This window comes from Coffea arabica, chromosome 2e (assembly GCF_036785885.1).
Source record: "Coffea arabica cultivar ET-39 chromosome 2e, Coffea Arabica ET-39 HiFi, whole genome shotgun sequence".
Classification (NCBI taxonomy): Eukaryota; Viridiplantae; Streptophyta; class Magnoliopsida; order Gentianales; family Rubiaceae; genus Coffea; species Coffea arabica.
This window is the reverse complement of record NC_092313.1, coordinates 39,049,158-39,074,641: the sequence shown is the minus strand read 5'-3', so window position 1 is coordinate 39,074,641 and position 25,484 is coordinate 39,049,158. Positions and strand designations below refer to the sequence as shown.

General features: G+C 35.7%; 2 protein-coding genes across 2 annotated transcripts; both read left to right on the top strand.

The window, feature by feature from the left end:
* The first annotated feature begins 11,461 nt into the window (after positions 1 to 11,461).
* Positions 11,462 to 12,794, top strand: LOC113729059 (uncharacterized). The gene has a single exon (XM_027253385.2). The coding sequence runs from the start codon at positions 11,558 to 11,560 to the stop codon at positions 12,455 to 12,457; it is 900 nt and encodes a 299-aa protein (XP_027109186.1). The 5' UTR covers positions 11,462 to 11,557; the 3' UTR covers positions 12,458 to 12,794.
* A 10,077-nt stretch (positions 12,795 to 22,871) lies between these two features.
* On the top strand, positions 22,872 to 24,569 carry LOC113729060 (protein FAR1-RELATED SEQUENCE 5-like). The gene has a single exon (XM_027253386.2). It carries the CDS (start codon positions 22,872 to 22,874, stop codon positions 24,567 to 24,569), a length of 1,698 nt encoding a protein of 565 aa, XP_027109187.2.
* Positions 24,570 to 25,484: the final 915 nt, after the last annotated feature.

Genomic DNA, 25,484 nt, shown 5'->3' with positions numbered 1-25,484 from the left:
AGAGAAAAGTAAAAGGAAGAGGGTTTCGGGCTAAGGAGAAAAGTTTCGGGCAGGAGAAGAAAAGAGCAAGAAAGGGAGGGAGAGATTGCAGAGAGAGAGGAAAAACGAGAGAAACTGGGAGTAAAAAAAAAAGCAAGAAGGAAAGGAAGAAAAAGGGTTTCGGGGAAGAAAGAAAGAAAAAGATAAGAGAAAGAAAGGAGAGGGGAGGATCTAGGGGATAATCGGGAAGAAAAGCAGAAAGGAAAACGAAAGAAAGAGGGAGAAAGAGAGATCAGAAAGACAGCAAAAAGAAAAGAAGAAAAGCTGCAGAATTTATAGGAAAAAGGGCTGATTTTTAGCCATCTTGTGATGAAATTATATCATTCATTTTAGCTTGATTCCGGTAGATTTCTGTTTCTCTGAACACTAGGTAATTAGGAGAAGGAGTTTTGTTCAGATTATTTTTGCAAATAACATTGAGAGGGCTCCCGAATTCAGCCCCAAAACCCGCTACTTGGTTTCACTGGTGCGGGTTCGAAGCCGCAACGAAGCAATTCCAGCAGCTTTTTCACGCATTTCTTGTCCTAATTTCGATCCAAAAAGCTACATCAGGTACTCCCCTAGATTGATGTCGTAGTTCCTTTCATCTTCATTCATTGTTGGGTCGTGATCTTGAGTTTCTTGGTCGTTGTTGTTTGCTCTTGCTGTTTCCATTCCTGAGTAGTGGGATGAAGATTCCCCCATGTTGGCTTGTGATTAAATGTGATGTTTGAATAAAGGAGACTTGGATGTTGTTAGGGGTTTCATTATTTTCTTATTTTGCTTCTGGACTTGCATATTTGGCAGAATTTCTTGCCGAAAAATGAAAACCCAGAAAGAAGTTGCAGAAAGCTTCTGAGATTGCAAAAGTGTGATTTCGAAGTTTGCCTGGCTAGTTTCCAAAAATTTTCATTTTGACCCCCTAACTTTTACCTAATTTCACTATGGCCCAAAACCTTCTGAAATTAAACCGATTTTGCCCTTTTAACTTTATTTTTTCATTTTTTTAGTGATTCATTGGTAGATTAATTCTGGAATTTAGAATATAATTAGGATTAAATATTTTTAGTTGATTTTTTAGCTTGTTGGGTTTTATAAGAAGAGTTATAGATTTGGGTAATATTTTCGTTTGGGTTTGTAAGTGGATTTTTGATTTATCTTTGTGAGTTCTAACATTAGGTTGGGTAGGCTTTATTTAGAGCCCTTAATTTAATTTTTTTCTTTAATATTTGACCCCTAAAATTTTGTAATAATAATTTGACCTCCAGAACTTTTATAATTTTTTCAATTAGGACCTTGCTTGTTTTAATTTCTTAAATATATGTTGTTTATCTTCTTTAATTAGTAATTATGCTTCATTTAAATGCTCTAATTGATAAATTTCATGATTATTTTCATTTCTTTACATGTTATTGCTTTTATTTGTTAATTAAATTGGTGCCTTGATGATTTTTGTTAATTTTGGAGTTAAATAGGGCAAATCCATTTCCCCATTAGCTACTACTTCAAAGGGAGGTATCCTCTTATGTTATTTAAGTGCTCTTATGTGATTTTATGTGTGTAATTGCATGTTTTTTGAATGTTTTATTTTATTTATTTATTCACTTTATTTGTTTTTAATTTTGTATATTTATTTTACTTTTAATTTTTGATTATTTGAGAGGCATTTAAATGCCAAATTGTAATGGATAGGGGGTTCAAGACATGTATTTAGCTAGTTTCTGTAATAGATAAGATTTAATTCTTGTTAAAAATGTATTTAGTTAGACAAGTGTAATAGTTAGATTATTATTTTATTCTTCCCCCCCTTAGATTGTAGTTAGGACGCCGAATGTAATAGATAGGTTTCTATTTGCTTTTATTTGTTTGTGTATTTGCATGCTTGTGTGTTTACATGTTTCTTCACTTTCTTAGGGTCTTTGCATTTAGATATCATGCTTATGTGCTATGTGCTTTATGTGATTTATGTGTTTACTTGATTTTATTATGTTTTATATGATTTGTTTAGTTATAATAAATGCGTGACGTCGCTACACTAGTCCAACGCTAGTTGTGGCCTTTGTCCCCGATTTTTACTAGTCCAACGCTAGTGAACGCTTGTAGAAATGGGCTAGTCTAACGCTAGACCCTTAGGGATTGTCCACGCGCTAGAATCACATGCTTGCATGACAATCACTATATTTCATGCATATTTTCGACTTTTTTAGGATATTTACCATTTTTGCATGATATTTCCTCTATATGTATATCCCTTATCCTTATGTGTGAAACATGACATTTAGACTTGTATTTCATTTAAGAAAAATTAGAAATAGGTTAGTGCATTTTGCTTGACTAGATTAGGAGAGTACCTTTTGAATATGGAATATGGACGAGTATGGCTTCGTAACCTTAGCACGCTCGTATTCCCTCTATAAAAGGAAAAATTGAGTCACGAACCTTAGCCCCCATATCCGTTATATTGCATCCCTCTCTTTTAGGTCACGTATATTTGTATATTATAATTTTTCTATTTTTTCCAAATCTCATTATTGCATATTCGTGACCTCTTCAAAGAATCACTTTTGGGTGTCGCAATTAATGTGATTTGCACCAACTAAAATTCGAAGAGACATATTGACCCTTTCGATAGTCATTAGGTCTAGGTTTGCATTCATATAATAACATCCAAGTGTGATAAATTTTTAGGTTAAATTAAGAAAATTTTTAGACTAAATCACGTAACTAGCCTTGGTTAGGTTGAGAGGGTGCCTTGGATTTTATCCTTGCCTTCCCTTTCTTCAACTGTGACTCCTGAGCCCTTTTTTCTTGATTTTCGAAGACTTGAAGTCGTTTAAAAAGGGTTTTCTCTATTTTTTATTTAAAAAATCATTTTCAGGTGACTTGGTACACCTTAATTCAATACCAAGTGACGACTCATATTTTTCTTAAAAACTCTTTTTAGACTATTATTTTGGGTCAAAACTGTCGCACTTTTAAGTCCCATTTTAGGCCCTTTTTCTTTATTTATTTTCTAAAAATAAAAAAATCATTTTCACTTAAAATTAATCAAATATTCATTTTTATAACTTGTAATTTTATTTTCAAAAAAATGGGGTGCGACACCCCCTTTTCTTTTTTTAGCTTCAGCAACGCACAGCCACAACAGCAGTGGCGACTTGCCGCTGCTCTCCCCCTTTTCTGTTTTTTTTTTTTAAACGTCCCAACAGATTTGGGTAGACCCTATTTATCCCATAATTAAAATTTAATACCCTATTCCTACTAACCTAGTTATGAATCCTTCTAAATCTCTCATACAAGCCTATACATATATATATATAACATAACATAACATATATATCCATAAAGTCTTCAAAATAATTTATGAAACTAATAAGACTTAAAAGAAAAGTTTTAATGTGTGTTTGAGACATACAAGTTTAGGTGCCTAGTTGCTTGCTTGATTGATAGTGACATCTTCTTCTCCTTCTCTACTCTCTGGCAGCTCTAGCTCTAAGGAAACGATGATAATGAGAAATAAGAGTATCGTGGTTTCTTTAAACCCTTAGACGGGTATTTTAGTTCCCTAATACTACCCACTACCTAGTAGTTTAGATAAGAGTTTTAATTTGTTGTGAACTCTTATCCTATCTTATCTCTTTCCTAACCCTCAATTAATCCTTTAACCTATCCTACAAATACTTTTACTTTCACTCATGGCAAATTACCATTTAATTAATTGAGCAAAATAAAATTTGAGAAGAAACGTGAGTTTTATAGTAAATGTGTGAAAAAGTGAGTTCTAGTTACTGGGTTTAGATTGGCATTATGGGAAACAGAGGAAAAGTAAGGATCAGTTCGGCCAAAAGGAGCTGCCAGAATCGGTGGAAGAGGGGAAATACATTGTTGATAATAGGTTTCAAAGAGTGGGGCATTTCAATCACTAAATGTGTATTGCTAAAGACATTCCCTCAGATATGTAGCACGCCAATTCTCGTCCTTGCGCTGGTTTACGGCTGTTACTTCTTTGAGAATTTCATCCCGTTGATGGGTGCTCCAATTGATACCATAATATTTCTTGAAGGCTACAATTTTTACTTTATGTTTACCATTGGTTGGGGTCGATTGACATTTGCTTTGCTTGGACAGCAAGAGGGAATAGAATAGATAGTAAGTCATCATTTTTTTTGGACTAATGATTTGTGTAATCAATCAGTTAGAGAAGAAAATTAGAAGATGCAAGCTCAAATGATGAAAAAGGTAGGAGATTGAATGACTCAAGAGCTGGCACTTTGGCTTATAGAAAGCCTTGAAATCGGCGGCATCCTCAAAGTTAACCTTGGTGGTCACTGGTGAATTCAATAGTTAAGTGGCAAAGGCTAGAATGGCTTGGCTGAGGCTAAATTGTCGGGCCATGAATTTGGAAGAATGCAGTTCAACACCGACTCTCACCGTCTTAATACTCGCGGGTGGTATGTGATCATACACATAGTCAAGGCGCTGACTTACTAAATATGATTTCCATACTTCATTCCATTCAGTTTGCTCCTTGGATGACAAATTGGTATGATTGGGAGTTAATGCAAACTAGGAAGGGGGGAATTGGTTGTTCCAGACCACGTCAAAACAGGGACCAGTGCTGATCGGATCCTCATAGAAAATATGGAGGTAATTCTAAAACTTTAGTGAGCATGGTTGTCGATTACAGAAGTGGTTGTCTAGGATACAGATATTGCCGATTAGAATAACGCCAATCGGATGTACCATTGGAAGATAGCTCTGTAACCAGACTTGCACGAACCATATTGGTCCCCTCACTGTTTGAAGAGTCTGGAATCCAAACAGGTACAATAGATGCGGCATAGAATAGCAGGGGTGAGGGCCAAGTGAATGCCTCTTGACAAGGGAATAGTCACATGATAAAACTCTTGGGTGATTTGAAGTGCTGATGTGCTGAACATGTAATGGCATAGCCAAAAAATCAAGAAATCAATGTGTTCATTGTCAGAGGCGGGAGATGTTTCATATGGATTAAAAGCGGAATCTAGAAAGCGGCCGTAGGATTTGCCCTCTTTATTGGTAGGGCCAAAATTTTCGGAACCCTTGCCATCAATAGATTGAAGTCCATGGTTGTGCCATAGGAAGGCAATTGTGATGGCACTAATACCCATTATTGTAGGGGTCATCAAACCACAGGTCAATAGGAAAGTATTAGGGGAGGTGCTCTAGAAGCATCGAGCTGCAGCAAATAGATCATAGTTGGGAAGAAATGGAGACTTGCAGAGTTTGATAGCATTAAAGATGCTGATTTCTCACCAAGTTGCTTCGAAATGAGCTTGAAGGCGATCAGCCATTGGGTAAAGCAACCATGAATATCGCATTTTTCATTTCTCCAAAACCTTTGAAGATGTTGGCGGTGTCAAGCATGAGGGTTTCATGTGTAGGTTGTGTTGTGTCTTGTTTGACAGGGATTTGGGTAACTAAAGTTTCATTGTAAGAAATGTAAAAGGGCCCTAAGGTAAGAGGGGTACAACGAAGAGATCAGCACTTGATCTAAGGCTTTGGAGCCGGCAGATACAGAAGGAGTTGCCCCAATACTGGCGGTAGCCATGGATGCTTAGCAGAAATCAGTAAAGGAGTTGCGAGGCTTGGGATTTGGAGGATGAAAGGAAAGCAGATTATAAAGGAGATGAAGTGAAATTGTCTGCGGATAGGAAAGAGAGGGGACATAGAGTCCGAGCAAGAAGAGAAATCTTTTGAAATTCAAAAGAAACAAACCAGATAAGGATTGTTATTGATAAATTCGAGTATTAATGAGTACTGAGTGTAGGTTGAGTGAGCTAGTGAGAAAATCTTTTCAAATTCCAAGGGGCATCTTGAAAGATGGAAATGATCACTCGGTAGATGACAGTCATAAAGAACTTTGATTGAAGGCAATTAGAGCAATTAAGATGGATAGTGAAGAGTTAAATCAAACACGCTATCAGCAAGTTAAATGCTGATAAAGTATTTGAGGAGGGCATCTGTTTGGGTAATATTCATCCAATATCGGTTAGAAAGGTGTTGATTAAAGATAAAGAAATATAGCTATGTAATGGCTTGATAAAAAAAAGCAGTGTTGTAGCGTAGTCAGTTGCATATACAGTAAGCCGATCTGCAATTGGTGTAATAAACAGACATGTAGAGGGCCTGCAAATTGTAAGGAGTTGGCTGCAGTGATTCAAGGGCTGCAAGATAAGTAGCGCTTACAAATCAGCAACCTGGAGTATATCAGTAATGAAGCCGGATCAAGACTGATAGGTATGAGGAGTGAAGATTCCATATGAGATCAGGGATGATAGTTAATATTTACATACTCATCAGTGCATACAAATGTGTACTAGCACATGCTCATCGATAGAAATAGAGCTGACAATGGCAGTTAGAGAGGAGCTATGTGTATTGGCTCACATCCCTACAAATTAGGGATGAGGTGGTTACGTGAACCCCAAAAATATAGGAGTAGGCAGTTATCACTACGGCTTCGAATCCTCTGTCCGCAAAGTAGTTTTTGTCCCTTATTTGTACAACTATCACGTGTCTCTAGCCTTTTGTTAATTCAAACTCAAATAAATCGATAATAATCGGTTTACAAGTTTACTCAAAATCAATTAAAATAGATAATTCAAAACTTTTTTTTATTTTCTTTTTAACAAAAAAGAACCTTGTTGATTTGGGGTAAAAAATAAAAAAGAGTATTAGTTGATTTCTATGTTTATGATCAACAAGACTCTTTTTTGTTAAAAAGAAAATAAAAAAAAGTTTTGAGTTATCTATTTTAATTGATTTTGAGTAAACTTATAAATCGATTATTATCAGTTTATTTGAGATTAGGTTAACAAAAGGTTAGAGACACGTGGCAACTGTACAAATAAGGAACAGAGATGATAGAGACTACTTTGGGGACAGAGGATTCGAAGCCTATCACTACCCATATTTGGAGACCAATATTACTAACATAGAGCATTACATGGGGATTAGAGGAAGTTGGACTGCTGATTTTGAGAGGGAAAATTCACATCTATAAATACCTAGAGATACGTCAGATTGGACACTGACATACTTTCATTCCACAAAACATGACAAATCTGACGTTTCTTTCTTTTTAAACAGTTTTCGTAGAAAGTTAGGCTAAAATTAGGATTTCCCAAAGCTTTCTTAGATTTCTTAGGCTAATTTTAGGATTTCAGGTTTCACGCAATCATTTCTTTCCTGTTTCATGTTTCAGCACTTTCATGTTAGTTTTCGTACAAATCAGCAAGTTCCATTTGAATGTTCTTCACATTTCCAAGCAGCTTTCATGAGTTTTCCAGCTTCCTTTACATTCCATAATTCATCAGCATTAGTTATTAGTTCTTGTCTTTTTACCTTTCCTTGTAATCGGTTGCTCTTGGCACGAATTATAAGTCCTTAATACTACTCAAAGTAGGACAAATAGCAATCGTAAAGCATTCCCATTTTCACCAAATCGGTCCATCCATCAGGTTTTAAATTCCTAGTTTTCTTCATACAAACTAGGTGGCACGCTTGCAACCATCACTCCATCAGCAACAGTTTGTTAGCCGGGAAAAATCGGCACAAATAGCTACATTTCAAATTACATTCGCAAGGGCAAGTAGAACATTGAATTTTCCTCCAGACGGGAGCCAAGATACAAAGTGATTATCACTTGAAAGATCTGAAGTTTGCTTCATGAGTAAATTTTACCTATCAAACAATGAATGGAATTACAAAAGTACTAATGCTTAAGAATGAAGACCAATGAACACTCTGCTGCATGGTCCGGTTATAGAAGTACTAATCTGTTGTTAGTCTTAAGAAATAATGTTTTTCCCAGTAGTCAGTCAAGGAGTAACGAATTCTTCAATGATAATGCTCCTGATGTAGACTGCAACATTGTTTCTGGATTTTTATCCTTCAATCAAACCTTTTGTTTTAGATTTTTTAAGTCTACGAAACAAATGATTGATGCACTAAATATCATTAAAAATACTCTTACTGGCAGTGTTAATAAGACAATTTCTTCCCTTGTCAGCTGTGTTGATCTTAGCTTCTTACATTAAATTAGTGTTGTCCTTGTGTGGTTAATATGTTGCGATATGCACATCAAACAAACTTATCTGGTGCCTGTTAGTTAGAATGTCAATTTTATTTGAGAATAAATTGCATCCAGCTGGATCAGATCAAAGTTGCTATTGTTTAAATCTTTGGAGTTCAATTGTTAGAAGAAATGATGCAACTGAAACTTCACCTACACAGGATCCTTTAACAGGCTTCAGTGCATAATTTGCCCCCACAAGGGTTTACTTCGCCTTCTGTTATACTTAAAAAGTTTCATATCATGATTTAACCAAAAATGTCTCTCTTGAGTGACATACTTAATATTTGCGGAACAAAAGTAATGACATTTAGGCATTTAGCTTCCGCTTTCTGAAATATGATCTTTTTCTTTCTTCCCAGGGAGAACTGATTGGATTTTCCATCAGAAAGGTGGTTATAATTTTATTCTCTTGATGCCAGACAAGAAGAAAAGAGCTGGAAACCCTAGTTCTTAGATGTTGTTAACATGATATAGAAGACCTGATTGAATGAAAGTTGAACCGTTACTTTTGTCTGAACCCTTCCAGCATACGTGCAGAACAAAAGGGATAAATGTTTGAATACTCCAGTTCTGTCCGATAGTAATATCTGCTCTCCAAGAGGTTGAGCAATCTGCACAATATGCTTTTCGGACTAATGAGATTTTCTGGATATCATTTTAGCAAAATTTGTTACGCTGAGTTCCAATAATCCTCAAACGGGGGCAAAGGAGTTGTGGGCCTTAAAAGACAGAAGCTCGGGTGACCAAAATATTGATGATGCCGCAGCTGTTCAATTGATTTTATGCAAAGCTTTGGACAGACAGTGGAGCAACATCAGTATACAAATTCACAACAAGGACCTACTGAAGTGCCTCAAGTTTGGCAAATCCTCAGACTGCAGATTGACAACAATCCTTGAAAATATATTGTGTTTAAAGTCTTTGTTTCGAGTGTGCTCCTTTAGCTTAGTTAATTATGATGATAAGGATGTTTGTGCTAATATTAGCTCTTATGCCTTAGGCATTTTGTTGGATGAGGAAGTTCTTGTTCCTCCGTGCCAATGAGCACGTGATGTACATATTTTCGGGCCTTTGCTCGATTTGTTAACTCTTTTTTATAGTTCAATGCAAGCAAACTAACGTTTCGAAAAAAAAAAAGAGTTCCAATAATCCAGCATCATTCCTAACTAGTTCTCAGTTCTGCAACCTTCAAGTAGTGCAGTCAAATTACAGAAGGCTAAGACAACTTCTATCTGTCTTAGGCTTAAACATTTGAAGATTCACAGAAGTGTTAATTTTCAGAAAGCTTTAATCTGCAAGAACTGATGCCCCCTGCATGCGACATTTCTAAATCGAGATCCAAATATCAATTAATAGTGCAAGCTAATATGGAGGAATGTCCAACTTCAGTACTAATTCCTGGTACAAATTAACTAAATGCTCATTAACCTTACATGAAGCTGAAGTTAAACTCTTCCCTAGTAGTATTGCCTAATTTGTTTGGTGGCTTCAGACAAAAAGTAAATGCTTCATGACATACTAATGTAAAATATAGAATTCAATGCTAATAATTGAGGAGTCAAATGATGTCATTCGATAGGAAATGTAGGCATAAAATTGAATCTGATATGCGAAACTGCAAGAATACAAATTTGACCCAATTCAAGAATGGATTTTCCTGATCTTGATAGAGACCAAGTTATTTCTTTAATAAAGGAGATGAAATCATCGACTAATAAAAGAAAATATGCACTAACAAACATTTATCTACTGACAAATCTTTACAATTCCAATGTAACAGTCTACCAGAAGGTTGGAACAGAACAGTGGAGAAAATCGCCCCACTCTGTTATCAGCAGAAGAGCCTGATCAAACATTATTTCCTTTGCCAGCAACAACTGTTACATGCTTTCAAGGGTGTTGCAGCATGAATAATTCAGTCTGATCAAGCACTATTAAACTGCTAATATCAAACCGTTTCACAGTAAACATGCCATCAATAAAATAAATAAAATCATTAAGGGGTTGAGGTTGTTTAATTGTGCCAAGTGTCATTCCATGTCAGTCTAATATAAAAAATACATACTGCTAAGTGACAAAACAATTACTTTTACCTCCGTGGGACTAAAAATGGTAGGAATCTTTGGCCGCATTTCAACAAGCAGAATCCTAATTCAGGAAGCAAGATGACAAAATATCAATCTCTAATTAATGACCCCAAAGACTACAAGTTGTTCATCTCACATGAATGGATTAAAATATCCGAGTATTATCAATAAGTGCAAAGAATTTTGCTTATGGAGAAAGGACGGCCAAAATGGCACAGCATGGTACTGTGGAACTCCACCAAATTTTCAACTATCAACCAAGTGCATAATTCCAATTCTTACTATTGTGGTCATTGCTCAATCACGCTGACTATTCCTTCAGGGATTTAGAATTATGAATCAAAACGTTCCAAAACCGTTCGGCATATCGAAACATGACTAATATGGATGCCTTATTCTTGTCAGCTTCTCAATAATTTTATTCTTTCCCCTAAGCAAGTTTGCCTCTTTAATTTCTTTCTTTATTCAACAGTTGGCATTTTTTATTAGCTTCCTTTCAAGGTAGGCTTGGTTGACTTAGTTACCAAAAAGTATTAATGGCGACTAAGGAAGGATAATAAGTTCTGTTAGCAGAGTAGAGAGAAGAATGCAATAGGATCTAAGCAGATTAAGCGTATAAAATAGCTACCAGAAGTAGTTGGGAATTCTTTTCTGTCACAGAAATCACATCAAATCAATTAGTGCTACAGACATTCTTGAAGATTAATGATCTATAGAAGAACCCCATTCTGATCTTGGAATTGCCCAGAGCGAATGAATATGTTGTGACATTTTAACGAGCTGCACTAGTTGACATGAAACTAAAATTTGTGCTAAATTTTTGACTGGTAATTAGTTGGCGATTTTATCAATCGGATTTACCTTGCAGACAATTGTTTTGTCAATAACAACATTAAGCTTTTGTAACATCATTTATTTAACTGGTACTACTGCTCGATAGAAAAACAAATGAAACAAAGTTAAAATGGTCACCCAAGTTTGTTTATAGCCACATTATCTCCATATTTTGTTCCATATGAATGGATGGAAATGGACATTGCTCAGACTTTCACTTAATTTTTGCACAAGGAGCCAACCATGGGGAGTATGTGAACAAATAATGCACACAATTGAGGACTAATTAATCGGAAAGGAACAAGAAACTTAACAGGAAGAGAATATTCTTTTGGTATAGACTTGGATGACCTTATTTATAGCCACTGATAGGGGCCATTTCTCACATCATAGTTCACCAATCTGCATAAATCTACAATTCTCCTGCCACTATAACTCACTGATTTCACACCACATTGTACCCAAACTAGACTCTTCTTGAACGCCCGCATTACTATTCATGGCAGGATCTGAAACCACGAAAACCCCCACTAACACCATCAGCACAAAGAAGGCACAGCCAACCACATCAACAACACGGAGATTTGTAGGTGTAAGACAAAGACCATCAGGAAGATGGGTAGCTGAGATCAAAGACTCGTCTCAGCGAATAAGACTGTGGCTCGGAACTTATGATACACCTGAAGAAGCTGCTCGAGCTTATGACGAGGCAGCTAGAGCTCTACGAGGAGAAAATGCGCGAACCAACTTTGCTGCCGCAAACCCCCCAAACTTGAGCCAATCCGGTTCATCACCTTCTACTGGTGCAGTAAACATTCCTGAATCTGATGCACGGCATGGGATGAGTTTCTCTTCCTTGAAAGCAAAGTTAAGCAAAAATCTACAAAGCATCATGGCTAGGACTTCGGAGACTAAGTCATCCAAGAGCAGAGTAAGTGACCACTTCACCTTTGCTAGTATCTTTCACTTCAGGGGTCAATACCAAAGGCCTGTTGACATAAAGAATATTGAAAAGGTAGTGCAACCAAGTGTAATTGTTCCCCATGCTTCTGATAAGCCATTTTCCTGGGAGAGCTCAAGCGTATCTGATTGTAGCAATGAATGGATTGGTCTCAGGCAGCATGGTTTCGACTCAGACGGATCAGATGTCAGTGAGGCTTATCTTGGGGATCAAATGATGGGTTGGATGAGCAGTCCAGAAGTGAGTGAAGGGTCAAGGAGTAAAAGGTTCAAGGTTTCATCTTCTGTGGTGATTCCTTCAACTTTTGCTGAATCTCCATTAAGTGGCACCCCAAGATTTTGTGAATCACCGTACAGTGGTACTCCCAGATTTTGTGATTCTCCATTTAGTAATAGTACACCAAGTTTTTGTGATTTTCCATACAATGAGGAGAATTAGAGTCTTAATTTTCTTTTTTACTTTTGATTTTCAAGTCAGAGAAAATTACTGCTTGCTTCTGTTGTAATCCAAGTAATTGAGCTTTCTGTTAGATTTCCAAATACATGAAGTTTTTGAGGTGAAAATCCTCCCCCATAAGGGCCGAGAAGTGAGGTCAGTTGATTAATGATTCAGGCAAATCCATCACTGACCACAAAGAGTTGATCGAGGAGAAACTTTTATGACTCAGAGTTTCCAGCAGAATTTGTAGTATGTTTTCATATGCTAGAAAAAGCAACCAAGCACAATCCTGATACACATTTGAAATATCCAAGTTCAACTTTTAGACATTATCGTTTATCAATTTTCTGGTTTAATCTGCATAACGCTGAGATGATCAAGTTGGTAATCCACATCTTATAATTTTTGTCCCTTAATTTTCCATCTCTCTTCCTGTTGGATTTTATAGTTTAATTGGACAATTTTGTCAGAAAAGAATATGGTCATATAGATGATCTCATGAAAAGACCCAGGAAGTGGGGAAGGCTGATCAGTAAGAAAAGCATTTGAAAGAAAGCAGGCCATGCACTACAAAAAAAAAAAAAAAAAAAACAAAAAGTTACTACTATATTGCTGGAATGTTCTTTTCTTACAACTCTAGCTGCTAATAATAAATTAGACACATGGATTTGTTTCTTCATGGCCGTTTTTGATCCCCCATTCATCATGTATTTCTCAGCTAAAGATTAATTAAACAACGGGTCTTTTTCATAATAGTTACATCATACACCATTTGATAATTAGTAAATCATAGATGTTGATAAGATTTCGGCATTTCAAATTTTTGAATTGCTTTGTCTTTTGAGCAAAAAACAAGAAATTGTATTCGATCAGTCGTGTGCAACTGATGGAACTTGTACAATAGATGTATGCAAAACGCAACAAAATCTCTGTTTGGATTAGCTGTTTTTTGGGGTGTTTTTGAAAAATTTTATTATAGCAGAGTTTTTAGAGTATATTTTGGGATATTTTTAGAAAATATTTTGAAATATTTAAGAGTAGTAGAGTTTTTAAAATATTTTTTGAATATTAAAAGAAGATTAGACTACTTTTTAGAGTACTTTTTAAAAATTTTTATAGTATTTGAAAAACTAGTGGATCCAAACAGATACATGATGTAATTCCAAAATGATATGAAGACATAATGACTCCACCCTATTTTCTGGATTTTTTTTGGCTGTCTCCGTAGAAGGAGGATGTCGCTCCTAAATTTTATTGATAAAGTAAGAAAATGGAGGGCAAGGATGGAATTAGGGGCCGGGTAGGGGCAGCTGACATGTTTTCAAAAAACCTATATAGGCCTCCTAAAGTTTTCTAAACTTGTACATGAAGTCTTAATTTTTAAATCAAATTTTATCACTTTTCCCCCTCCAACATGTTCGTCATTATCACATTTAGATATCAACTAGAAGGAAAACACCGCGTGATGTGCGGTGTAATTGTTAGGCTCGATAAAAAATGCCCAGTTATTCAAATTTAGATATTAAGTATGAAAAGTTACATAAAGGTATAGTAATATCTTTGTGATTTTGTAATTTTATTAAGCAGTGAAAATAAGTAATTTGTTAAGAAAATGCAAGACAATATAATAAGATTATTGAGATCATTATGATGTTCCTTGTTTATACATACAATTTAAGATGTTCCTCATTTCTGCGTAAAATGTGAGTTGTAACTTGATTTTGCATACAATGAAAACAGAACAAACAAAGAAGACAGATATAATCGAGGTGGAGCAAAGTCCTCTGAACGAATTGATACAAAGTTGAGACCAAACATAGTTCAACCTCTGCTACAAAAGTCGCCTAATGGATAACCACACACAAATGTACACAATTCATAGATATAGCAATAATCCATTCAAAAAGTTCTAAGCAATATGCCAAATCCAGAATGGCAAATCAAGAAGGCAAAAAGTATCAAGTTCGAGTTGTACAAAAGTTGAATAGTATGAATTCAGCTTAATCTTGTTTTCTTGGTGGAGTAGCTGTCCATATTTTAAGAGTCATCTCCTTCTACATTATCTGTATCATCGAACTTTTTAGCAAGTCAAGGACAAACTTTTAAAGAACCATTCGCTTCTCTTGCAGTCATGAGTTTTCCTGCAATTTGCTTTTAGGAAAAGACAAATGTGTATTACAAGTTCAATTGAGTGTTCATGTACTTGGAGTTGAGCTCCACAATCTTAGCTTGATGGCAAAGTGAGAGTCATTTTTTGTGCTACTTGCTAACTGGACAGAAGTGGAAATGTCATTAGTCGCAGAATACTATATCACTGTGTAGTGCTACCTTACATCTGCTAATTGTGTTTGCACTAATTTGATATGCATCAGAAATGTCTTTGTTTTGAGTCGCTCATGAACAAATTCAAGAGGAAGCTCAACATGCTATGAGCAAAACTAAAATATGTCAGGTAACAAGTCCTACAGAGAACTTGGACCTTTTAGCAAAACTACTACAGAGCCTTATCAAGGACAGAAATGCTCCATACTATCCCCTGTTTCATTTCAGCTTCTTATCTATTTCTTATTGTTGCTTCTCTAAACACTCGTTACATGATTTCAAAATACTATTAGGATGTGGCAAGGACAAGGCTCCTGAAACCTTGTAGCAGAATGTTATGTTAGCGGCAAAAAAGGTTGACACAACATGTATGATACTACTAACAAAAAGTTACCCGTTTCATGTCAAAGTAAATCATATCCACTCTCCAAGTGTATAATACTAATTCAAAATTGCAAACTGACATTCACAGGTTCTACTTTGTTATGTACCTGGGGAGTAATGGAGTAATTTAATCTTAGAAACCTCATTTACTCTAACCATAATCCAATCGATAGCTAATATTCCCCCAACTGCTAGTTGGTAACATTTGCTTAGAGAGTAGAAATTACTGTATATGAGACAAAAATAAAAGGAATGCTGCCACTGCCAAGCAGTCAATGCAGATTTACTTTTATTTAAAAGCTTAACATTGCTCAAAGCAGTAGTTGTTGTAGATAGAAGCCTCTCTCACATGGCAATGTCCAATCAACAGGCATTTAATGGAGTACAAAAGCAACAAAATGTTTGTTAATATGCTAATGCTTTGTAATTTTTAACATAATTGTTTACCTTAAAAGATAAGCAGTTGAACAGCACATGTATTATACAACAGGTTAGAATACATCAGCAATTGTAGTTGATTACACATCCATTTAGGCTGGGCTTTTTGCATGGTATCTGGCAAAAAAAAAAAAAAAAACTGATTTAGTAACTAACCCTTTACCTAGTCTTTGAGGCTCAAACTAAATGGCAACTAATAGTCAAATGGCACAATTAATTGCATGAAACTTTGATTTTACCTAGCTATATTTCAGTTTCATGAACTTATTTTGGTCTACAAGTTTTCTGATGATTTCATATTGGAACAAACATACAAAATGGAAATTCCTAAGAAGTTAAACTCCCAAAATTTACATCTAAGCATAAAGTAACAAAATATATGCAAAACAGGTATAAAAAAAGCCTAGCAGGATAAGAAAAGAATGCTAGAAAAACTAACCTCTATGTATGGAGGAGCAACTAACGGCAGAATTGATGCACAGCTAAAATTCCCAAAACAAAATGATGCTGCAAAAGTTATTGAAGTTTAAGATATGAGTTCAAAGTTTTAGAAAGGTAATAAAATTTGAAAGTTGTTTTTAAAAAAATGTTGACATTGGTACTCTTGAGAACCTATAATGTTAGCTCAAACCTTACTGCAAGTTGTTAGTGTTATAGAATCAATACCACTTTATTCCACTTCAAAATTAGTGTTATAGTCTGTTTGGATTGTTAGTTATTTGGGATTATTTGGGATATTTTTACTGTAGCACTTTTTGTGATATGATGTATGTGAGATAAAAAGGTAATTGGGAAGATAAAAAAGTGTATTGAAAATTGTAATGATGATGTAAGCAAATAAAACTAGGTAAATAATGCTCAATCCAAACAAACTATTTCATCTGCAATTTTATTCTTTGTATACCAATGAAAAATACAAAGGCAGAGACATGAACAATAACCAAGAAATTGATGATTCAGTTATTTTGAAAAACCCAAGCAACAACTAAACAGGAGTTGAGAAATTTAAGCATTCATTGTCAAGGAATCGTCAAAAATTCCTTGCCTTCCAGTAAGGAACATTCTCAACAACTCTATGATATGTGACAGACTTATACAGTATCAATGTTAGCTGAATTCCACAAATTTTTTGAAATTGCTAGCTTTATAAGTATTCAAACATCCTAACAACATAGAGCTCTAATCAAAGATACCCACAAAAGATACTAAAGTGCATTCAACATCACTAACCTTCTTCCATTTCTACATCCTCAGCCTTATGAAACCAGCATTTAACCAAAATCATCACTTTACACAATCAATTTACATGGATTTTACAGTAAGACCAGAGGCATAGAGAAACTTAGCAGAACAAATCATCATAGAGAAACTTAGTAGAACAACCAATAGGCACTGACAGAGAGAGAAACAACAAGAAAGCAAATAATAAGCAAGTGTAAAGTGAAAGTCAATCAAAGATATTTATCTTAAAAATTGGTCTTAAATTTTGTATCAGGGTTGCTCCTATTTAATATTCACAAAAATTACACGAATTACTGAAATTTTTGCTACTACTTGTTTAATCAAACTTTTGATATCTATTCTATTTCCATTAAAAATATATTGATCCAAATCAAGAAAGAAGGCCCCAAGATGGAATTTCACCCACATGACCATAAAATGTTGCCCAAAAAGTATAAAATAGCTAGCTGTAAAAAGACAAAAATGTCAAAATCATTACCAACTAACTAAAACAATTTAAGAGAAACAGCCAACCCACACCCTTTTAAGAAGAAACTTTTGAGAGCTAAAAAAAAGAGATTATATGAACAATCATGAAAAAATGCTTCATTTCTCTAATTCTTAAAAATCCATGGAACCAAAAAGAATGCTCCTTGTGAGCTAAGAATTCAACAAACATTTTTGGAAGAAAACACATGAAATGGTTAAAAAGAAAAAACCTGCCATCAGTTGTTGTTCACTCTTCTTCTATCATATAGCTGCCATTAAAAAAAGATGCAAACAGCTTTTAGAAGACCCAAAAAAAAAGAAAAAAAAAGAACTGGAAAAAAATGACTAAAAAATAATCACATGATGGGTAAAATGAACCTTTGAGGTTAATGATTTCAGTAAAACATCTGGAACCATAGGAAAATGCGAGAACTCCATTAAAATCACCATTACTTCCTCTTCAATTTTCATCATCTTTTTTCACATTAAAAAAAATGCAGCCATTGGTTGGGATTTTTTGCTTCAGTTCAAAATCTGTTTTTCCTTCTTTTTTCCAAAGCTTCTTTGGCCTTTTGTGTTTTTTCCCTTCTTTTTTAATTTCATATTTTTCCTTCTCTAGACTATTTTTTCTTTCTCAAGGGTCCTGGCCAAATTTCATCTAACCATCAAGTACAAACCTTACCATACACAGCCAAAAGGTCAGGGACAAATATTGAAATTATCAGTTTTTAAAAGTTTTGTAGAAAAGAGATTGTTTTTGAAGTTTCTAATCTCCTTCTCAATGATTCACATGAACCAAAACCATATGAGAAGGAAAAGAGAACATAAGAATGGAATGGCAGTATGTGTGTGGAAATCAATTGCTAAGCATCATCAGCTAATCAAAGACACGGAGCACTAATAGTCTAGAGACAAACCTTTGTAGAAAAGCCCCTCAATCAAGTCCTTTAGCAGGGGAATGCATTCCATTAGGGATATACAAGGGGTTATTAACAATCTGTTAAAAGTGCAAATCTCCAATTACAAACAACTATAGAAACCAGCAAATAAACAAGGCACAAAAAGAATAACAAGCATTCCTGTTCTTTACAGGACACTTGTACGTGAGGAGGCAGTGGGAATACATTATCACGTATTCATGCTTGTGAACCCACTTACCGACATGTTAGCTACTTTGGTATGATAGTTTGAACCTAATTATACTAAAAAAAAAGATGTAAATACATAGGGCCAAGTGCTTCTGTAAGTACGCAGAAGTGAAGCCTCAGGTCTAGCATACTTTCAGCATCAATCATACAACTACCTAAACAGCACTCTGGTGTGGTAAAAATAGGAATCCCAGTAGAGCAGTGAAGTTCATTGTTATCATCCTAAAAGTAAAAGCAGGTTAAGAGAACTTGACAAACCGAAACAATCACCGATGACAAAAACAAACCCATTAGAAGGTGCATACCATCTTGCTCAATAGGAGATCCTCACAATCCAACAAAATTGGAGGGTTATTTCTAACAAAGAAAAGGTAACAAGGATGTGCTATAACAAAAAGAAAGACTATTTCTTCCTTTATTGTTTGGCATTTTTTTGGTCCAGAGAAAAATTTTTTGTCTTATTTAATCTTTCTTATGTGCCTTACTGAAAGGCATTTGTAGGTGTGCACAAAACCACCTTAGTGGACCATGATCAAACATTCTGGAAATTCTTCAACAACCACACAACAAAAATAACCTTTTTCAAATTCTGTCTTTCTGGTGATAACCGGGCATGATATACAAGATGAAAAAGCTACAGTCAATTTAGTGAGACAGAGACCTTATAGAGAGGAATATACAACAACATCCAGATGTCAGTGTGCAAGCATAGGCATATAGTTCTTCTACCAAGTAAGGATCCACCTTAATGTAAAAATATTGCGAAAACTGCAGTGCATTACCTTAACAACCTGACTAACACTAAAATCACCAATCTTCACAATCCCAAAAGCAACTACCAAGAGATTATCAGCTGTAATATCACCGTGCACTACATTCTATGAAATTGGAAAGATATTACTGCAAAACATTAGAACATTTTAATGTTAAGCAAACGATATAGAAAGACAAAAGCTTAGGTTAAGTTGAATACGTAAGACATCATAGGAGAAAACAAATGGTTATTTTCTTCAGCAAATTATAGGCACATAAGTAGGTGAAATAATTTACAAGAGCACTCAAGTTTTGAGACTTCAATCTTACCAGAGTTTCAGATGAAGGTAACAATACCATAAACTATGTACAACAGAACAACATCATGGTAAAAAAATTTCCTAAATGATTCAACTTGCAAAATTATTTGAGGTAATCTATAAGCTTAAGTAGCAATCTGTCAAAGGGGAAGAGCTTATACTACCTCATAGGCAATGCCATGATTAAGGAGAATATAGACTGTAAAACCATGTAAAACCCACAATTGGCAAGGGTAGTCTTAACACAAGCTAGGATACTACCGACTAATAAGAAATTTTTGTGATTACATCTCTAACAGACCTTATTCGGGAAGCAACAATATGCATTGGCAAGTAGAAGACAAAAATGGAAATCCTATCCTTACAATGCTTGGTAGTGAACAAAACTGAAGTATGGTCATCAACTATCACTAAGAAGCTCTTTTTTGGATGGCTTTGAGCTCAAAACTACCACAAAGAAGATTAACATCTACTTCATGCACAATGGATTAGCAATCAAAGGTATTTCAAAGAATGTCAGAAAACAAAAAAAAAAATCGATTTTAGTAAAGAAGCCTTGGGCTGGCAAAAAAAAAAAAGCCACAAATAAGCAGCAAGGATTAGTTTTTCATCCAATAATTTGTGCAACTACAAGTATCACAGTAAAACTTTTTAAAAAAATGGAAAAGTTATTTCTATGCAAGGGAAGAATAACATTATGATGGGTTGGACCAGTTAGTTAGCTTAGAGTAAAGAGAGTGAACATATAAGATCAATAAAAAATGAAAAGTCCTTCTCTTACATTTGCACGAAGATACATCAACCCATAAATTATATCTCGAAAATACTGCCGTAATATACTTTCTCTAAGACCATCAAGCGAGCAGCAAGTTTAAAGGGCCATTTGCCTTCCACATACTCCGAAACTGAACAAGAAATATATAGAAGTGGTCAACCAAACAACCCACATAATAAACATAAACATTCAGGCAGAAATTCATAAAGGCAAAGAAAGATGAAGAGCAAGTACTTTATTTTAAGAACATTGATATGCTTTTTCTAGTTTCTTCATTTTATTTTTTTCCTTTAAAAGGAGAGGGTTGGAAATGCGGAGGGGGTGAGAATACCCATTTTTAGAAAATAACCTTATGGAACCTAACTTCAAAAGGGGAAAACAAAATTTACAAAATTACACGAGGATGGCAGAGGAAATTTCCAAATTATGTACTTTCAGCATCACAACATCACAAAAGGGGAAGAAATTAGACAACTAAACTAGTAAATAATAGGAGAAAAAAAGAACCAAAATGCTAATAAAGATGCTCTGGAAAAAGGAAGCAAGAAGAGTTTTCGAAGCAAAAAAAAAAAAATCCAGTCAGTTTTTTTATTTTGTTGTTGTCCATCAAAAAGAAAAAAAACTCGTAAATAATAGGAGGAAAAAAAAACTAAAAGACTAATAAAGATGCTTTGGAAGAAAGAAGCAAGAAGCAAGAAGAGTTTTTGAAGCAAAAAAAAAAAATTTCCAGCTAGTTTTCGATTTTGTTGTCATCCATCGGAAAGAAAATGAAGAGAGAAAAACATAAGCTTTCTTCGTGATGATGATGAAGAACAGGGACAAGAAGAAAGAGAAAGAAAAGGTTGGAAAGAGGAAGTCAGATGGCAAATGAAAGGAGTGAAGAAAAGGCGCTCCTGGTAGAGAACAGCTGGGGATACGGGGCAGGAGCGGTCCTCAGACGACCGCTCCTGAACGGTCTCCTCACAATAAAAAGCGTGAGGAGACAAATGAGCCAAGTCAGCAAGGCTGAAGCAGGGCACAAAAACGACGCCGTTCCAAATAAAAAAATGTTGACTTCCAAACGGGAGCAGACGGAGCAAACGGAAGAGAATTGGTTTTTGAAATTCAAGTTGAAATTTTAAATTAGCCGCAGAAAACAAAATTGAGGCAAGCGTCTTCATGTGCTTGTGAAGGTAATCTACTCTGACCAACCACTCACTGAAGGTAGAAAGCTGAAGTTCGGGTGGGATTCAACCTACTGGGTGTTTCTAGGTGAAGTGGGTGTAGTTTACTCTGATGAAGGTAGCAATTGACAGAAAAGTGGGTGGAGAGGCAGGCGGCATGGAAGAAGCAAACAGAGATGAAGCCAAAGTTTGTCCGTAAAACTGAATAGCAGAAGCAGCTGTGGTCTCCAATTGGGTATAAGAGTGTTGTATGTATTCTGAATGCGTGCAAGAGCGGCGGTAAGGTAGAAGCAAATAGAGGAAATTCAGCATCTCAAGAAACCAGATTTTGTCCTTCAACTTAATAGCAGAAGCAGCTACGTCTCCGACTTCGGTGAAACGTGAAGTGTATTTGCAGACCAAGGTAACATGATTGAACCATGTCAGTAATTGTGGCCAATAATTTGTCACCCACATGCACATCTGTTAAAGAAAGGATGAAATTAGAGTCACTGAGGATATAATATGAAGATGATAGAAGAATAGTGAAGTTGTACTGTATTTGTATGTGTGTACCGTATCTGTGTGTGTGTGAGCATTCAGCTTTTCAGTGATGGACTATAATGGGATAGTAATTTTTGGAAGACCTAGAGTTATGTATTCAAGTAAACCGTTGACTGGAATTAGGGAAAGATGAGATAAACAAAGTCACATTTAACAAGTGAATGAATATATATCCTGTTATAAATTAGTTACATGTTATAGCCACCGTATTACAATTGATATGAATCATTGTGCATCTAGTAATTGGTCCATGCTCATGGAGCAATATTAGTTTGCCCCTCTCCTGACCATACAGTGTATATAAAATGGAGGCGTAGAGTTGAATGAGGTGAAGCATAGGAAAAGACACATATGTGAATAATAAATGGGTGAACCTTGTGTTGTAAGTCAATTACATGATGTAAGAAATATATTACAATGAGTAGAAAGTACTTGTTTGGCCCTCAAAATGTAGAAATAGTAGAAAATGTGGAGTTGGTTTATGCAGTTGTCATTAACGAATGACATAAGGTCCAGTGAGCTAAAGAATCTAGAATCAAAATATAATCACCAGCGTGGATGTATATACAGTTAAAATAGACTTACATCGTGTGACCAATACATTACAGTCCGTATAAGTTAGTGTACATGGAGTTGTATTTGTACATAGATAATGCCGTTGTCTTAGAGTAAAAGTAAGGTGATGTGAATCATTAATCATATTGATAAGCGTAATAATAGGATTTGGTATACGAGTAATGTGTGATTCATAACACATTATAAATGGTAATATACATTTATATTGTCGTTTGTGTACATACTATTCATGAAATGTTACAAATTAGGGTGTTTGATACATAATTGGCAGGAGCAGAAGTAATGGATTGCAGCAAATTGGCAGAAAATGAGACCCCTGAGTTAGGAATGGAGTTCAACAGTGAAGAGGATGCGTACAAGTTTTACAACAAGTATGCCTTTAAAATGGGTTTTAGTGTACGTAAAGACTATCTGAATAAAGACAAAGACGGCATGACCACGTCTAAGAGATATAGTTGCTGCAAGGAAGGTGTGAAACACAAGTACGAAGGTGATGTGATGCCAAAGAGGACACGAGCGCCGACGAAAACAGGGTGTGGAGCTAAGATGGTTATCGTGTTGTTTAGAGGGACAATGAAGTACCGTGTGCATGACCTTGTCTTAGAGCATAATCATGAGTTGCACATTGCTCAATGTGCTCACATGATGCTATCACAAAGAAAAGTGAGTGTGGCTCAAGGATTCCAAGCTGAAATAAGCAAGGATGCTGGGCTTTCATTGAAACAGAGCCATGAGCTTATGGGAAAGGAAGCAGGTGGGATGGGTAATGTGGGATATACTCGGGATGATCTTAAACGATATCTTCGAACGAGACGGGAAAGGAGCTTGAAATATGGAGAAGCAGGTAGCATGCTGAATTATTTTCAAGAGCAAACACTCGAGAATCCATCCTTTTTTCATGCCGTACAGCTGGACTGTGAAGAACAAATAACAAATATCTTTTGGGCTGATGCAGGAATGTTAATTGACTACAACTTTTTTGGAAACGTAGTCACATTCGACACAACCTACAAAACAAATAAAAAATACCGGCCACTTGGAGTATTTGTGGGTTTTAACCAGCATAGGCAAATTGTGATATTTGGTGCTGCCCTTATGTATGATGAGACGATAGATTCTTTCAAATGGGTGTTTGGTACATTTCTAGAAGCAATGTGCGGAAAACATCCAAGTACCATACTAACCGACCAAGATCACGCCATGGCAACCGCTCTTTCAATTGTCACGCCTGAAACATTTCACGGTCTATGTACGTTTCACATAAGGCGTAATTTTATGAAACATCTTGGCAATCACTACAAGGAAAATAGTGATCTTCCATACATGTTTAGTGCCTGCATGTATAAGTTTGAAGAAGTGGAACAATTCAATAGGGTGTGGGAGGCGATGGTGAAGAAACACAATCTTGAAAATAATGAATGGCTCTCCGGGTTGTATAGAATTCGTGATAAATGGGCAAGGTGCATGATGAAAGAAAGATGGACCGCGGGAATGCGAAGCACCCAATTTAGCGAAAGCCTAAATGCAGTAATTAAAAATCATTTGAAACTGGATCATGACCTTGTGCAGTTCTTTAGACATTTCAATCGGGTGGTTGATGAAAAGAGACATAATGAACTAATCGCAGAATATGAAATGAGGCAAAAGTTCCACATGGTAGGGTTAAGGCAAACACATATGCTTGTGCATGCATCAAAGACGTATTCACCAACCGTATTTGTTGCATTCCAAAATGAATATGGCGAGTCAACAGCTATGGTTATATTGAGACAACAAGATGCAGCGATGTTTGTGGAGTTTGCGGTCATGAGGTATGATGGTGGACCTGAAAGAACAGTAGTATTCAATCAGAATGATCTAAGTGTATGTTGCAGTTGCAAAAAATACGAGAATGAAAGCATTTTATGTGGGCACGCGTTGAAAGTGTTTGATACCGTGGGCATAAAAATAATTCCTCCTGAATACATTAAGAGGCGATAGACAAAAAGAGCTCGGGCTGGAGACTATTTTGATCGACGAGGACAGGAAGTTGTGGCTGATCCTAAAGTAATGATTTCAACTCGTTATCGGGAGCTCGCTCCAACCATGATTAAGGTCGCAACTCGAACAGCAATGTCAGAGGACACCAGCAAAGTAGCAATCACTGTCAAATCCGATTTGTCAAAGAGAGTTGAGCTCCTCCTCTCAGAAAGCGAAGAGCAACCTTTGCAAAATCAAAAAAATCTGAATATAGAGGAACAAGATAAAATTGAAATTGTAAATGAAATGGGGGAGACAGTAGTCTTAAGAGGCATTAAAAAACAAGGCGGTGGGAAGAAAAGTAGAGTGATGCGAAGTTGGGTCGATAAATTTGACAAAGTAAAAAGAAAATCTAGATTATCAAGGACTACACAGACTACGGTATGGATCAAATTTTGGTACTTTGGGAACATTTATGCTAAAACTAAGTTATTGTTATACTATTAACTAAAGTTTAGGTAACATTCATTATGAAATAATATTATTGCCGTGTCAATACTGTAGGTCTCAGAATCGGAGCCGACATCGGTTTCATTTGAGGAATACATGTTTATGGGATGCCGTTCATCTACTGACTCTGTTTCGGTTAGTATAAAATGGACATGACTCTTGCTTTTATTTGGATGTTTCTAACAGCATAAATAGTTACATTATGTGATAATGTTGTTACGGCCGTCATCCCTCCTGATATACGTATTTTGTTTGTCTTATACAATGATTTGACCCATACGAAACTTGTAGACGCATTCAATGAGTCAGACCGTGAATGGCCCTCCAAATGCTATTGCTCCTGATATCGATGAAAGTCAAACGGTGTGCATACATTTAGTAGTTAAAATAAAACCTTCTTGTTCATGTAGTAGAGCTACCTTTTTT

Bases quoted from the DNA above. Each gene is read 5' to 3' on its own strand.
- LOC113729059 (XM_027253385.2), top strand. From the start codon at position 11,558: ATGGCAGGATCTGAAACCACGAAAACCCCCACTAACACCATCAGCACA.
- LOC113729060 (XM_027253386.2), top strand. From the start codon at position 22,872: ATGGATTGCAGCAAATTGGCAGAAAATGAGACCCCTGAGTTAGGAATG.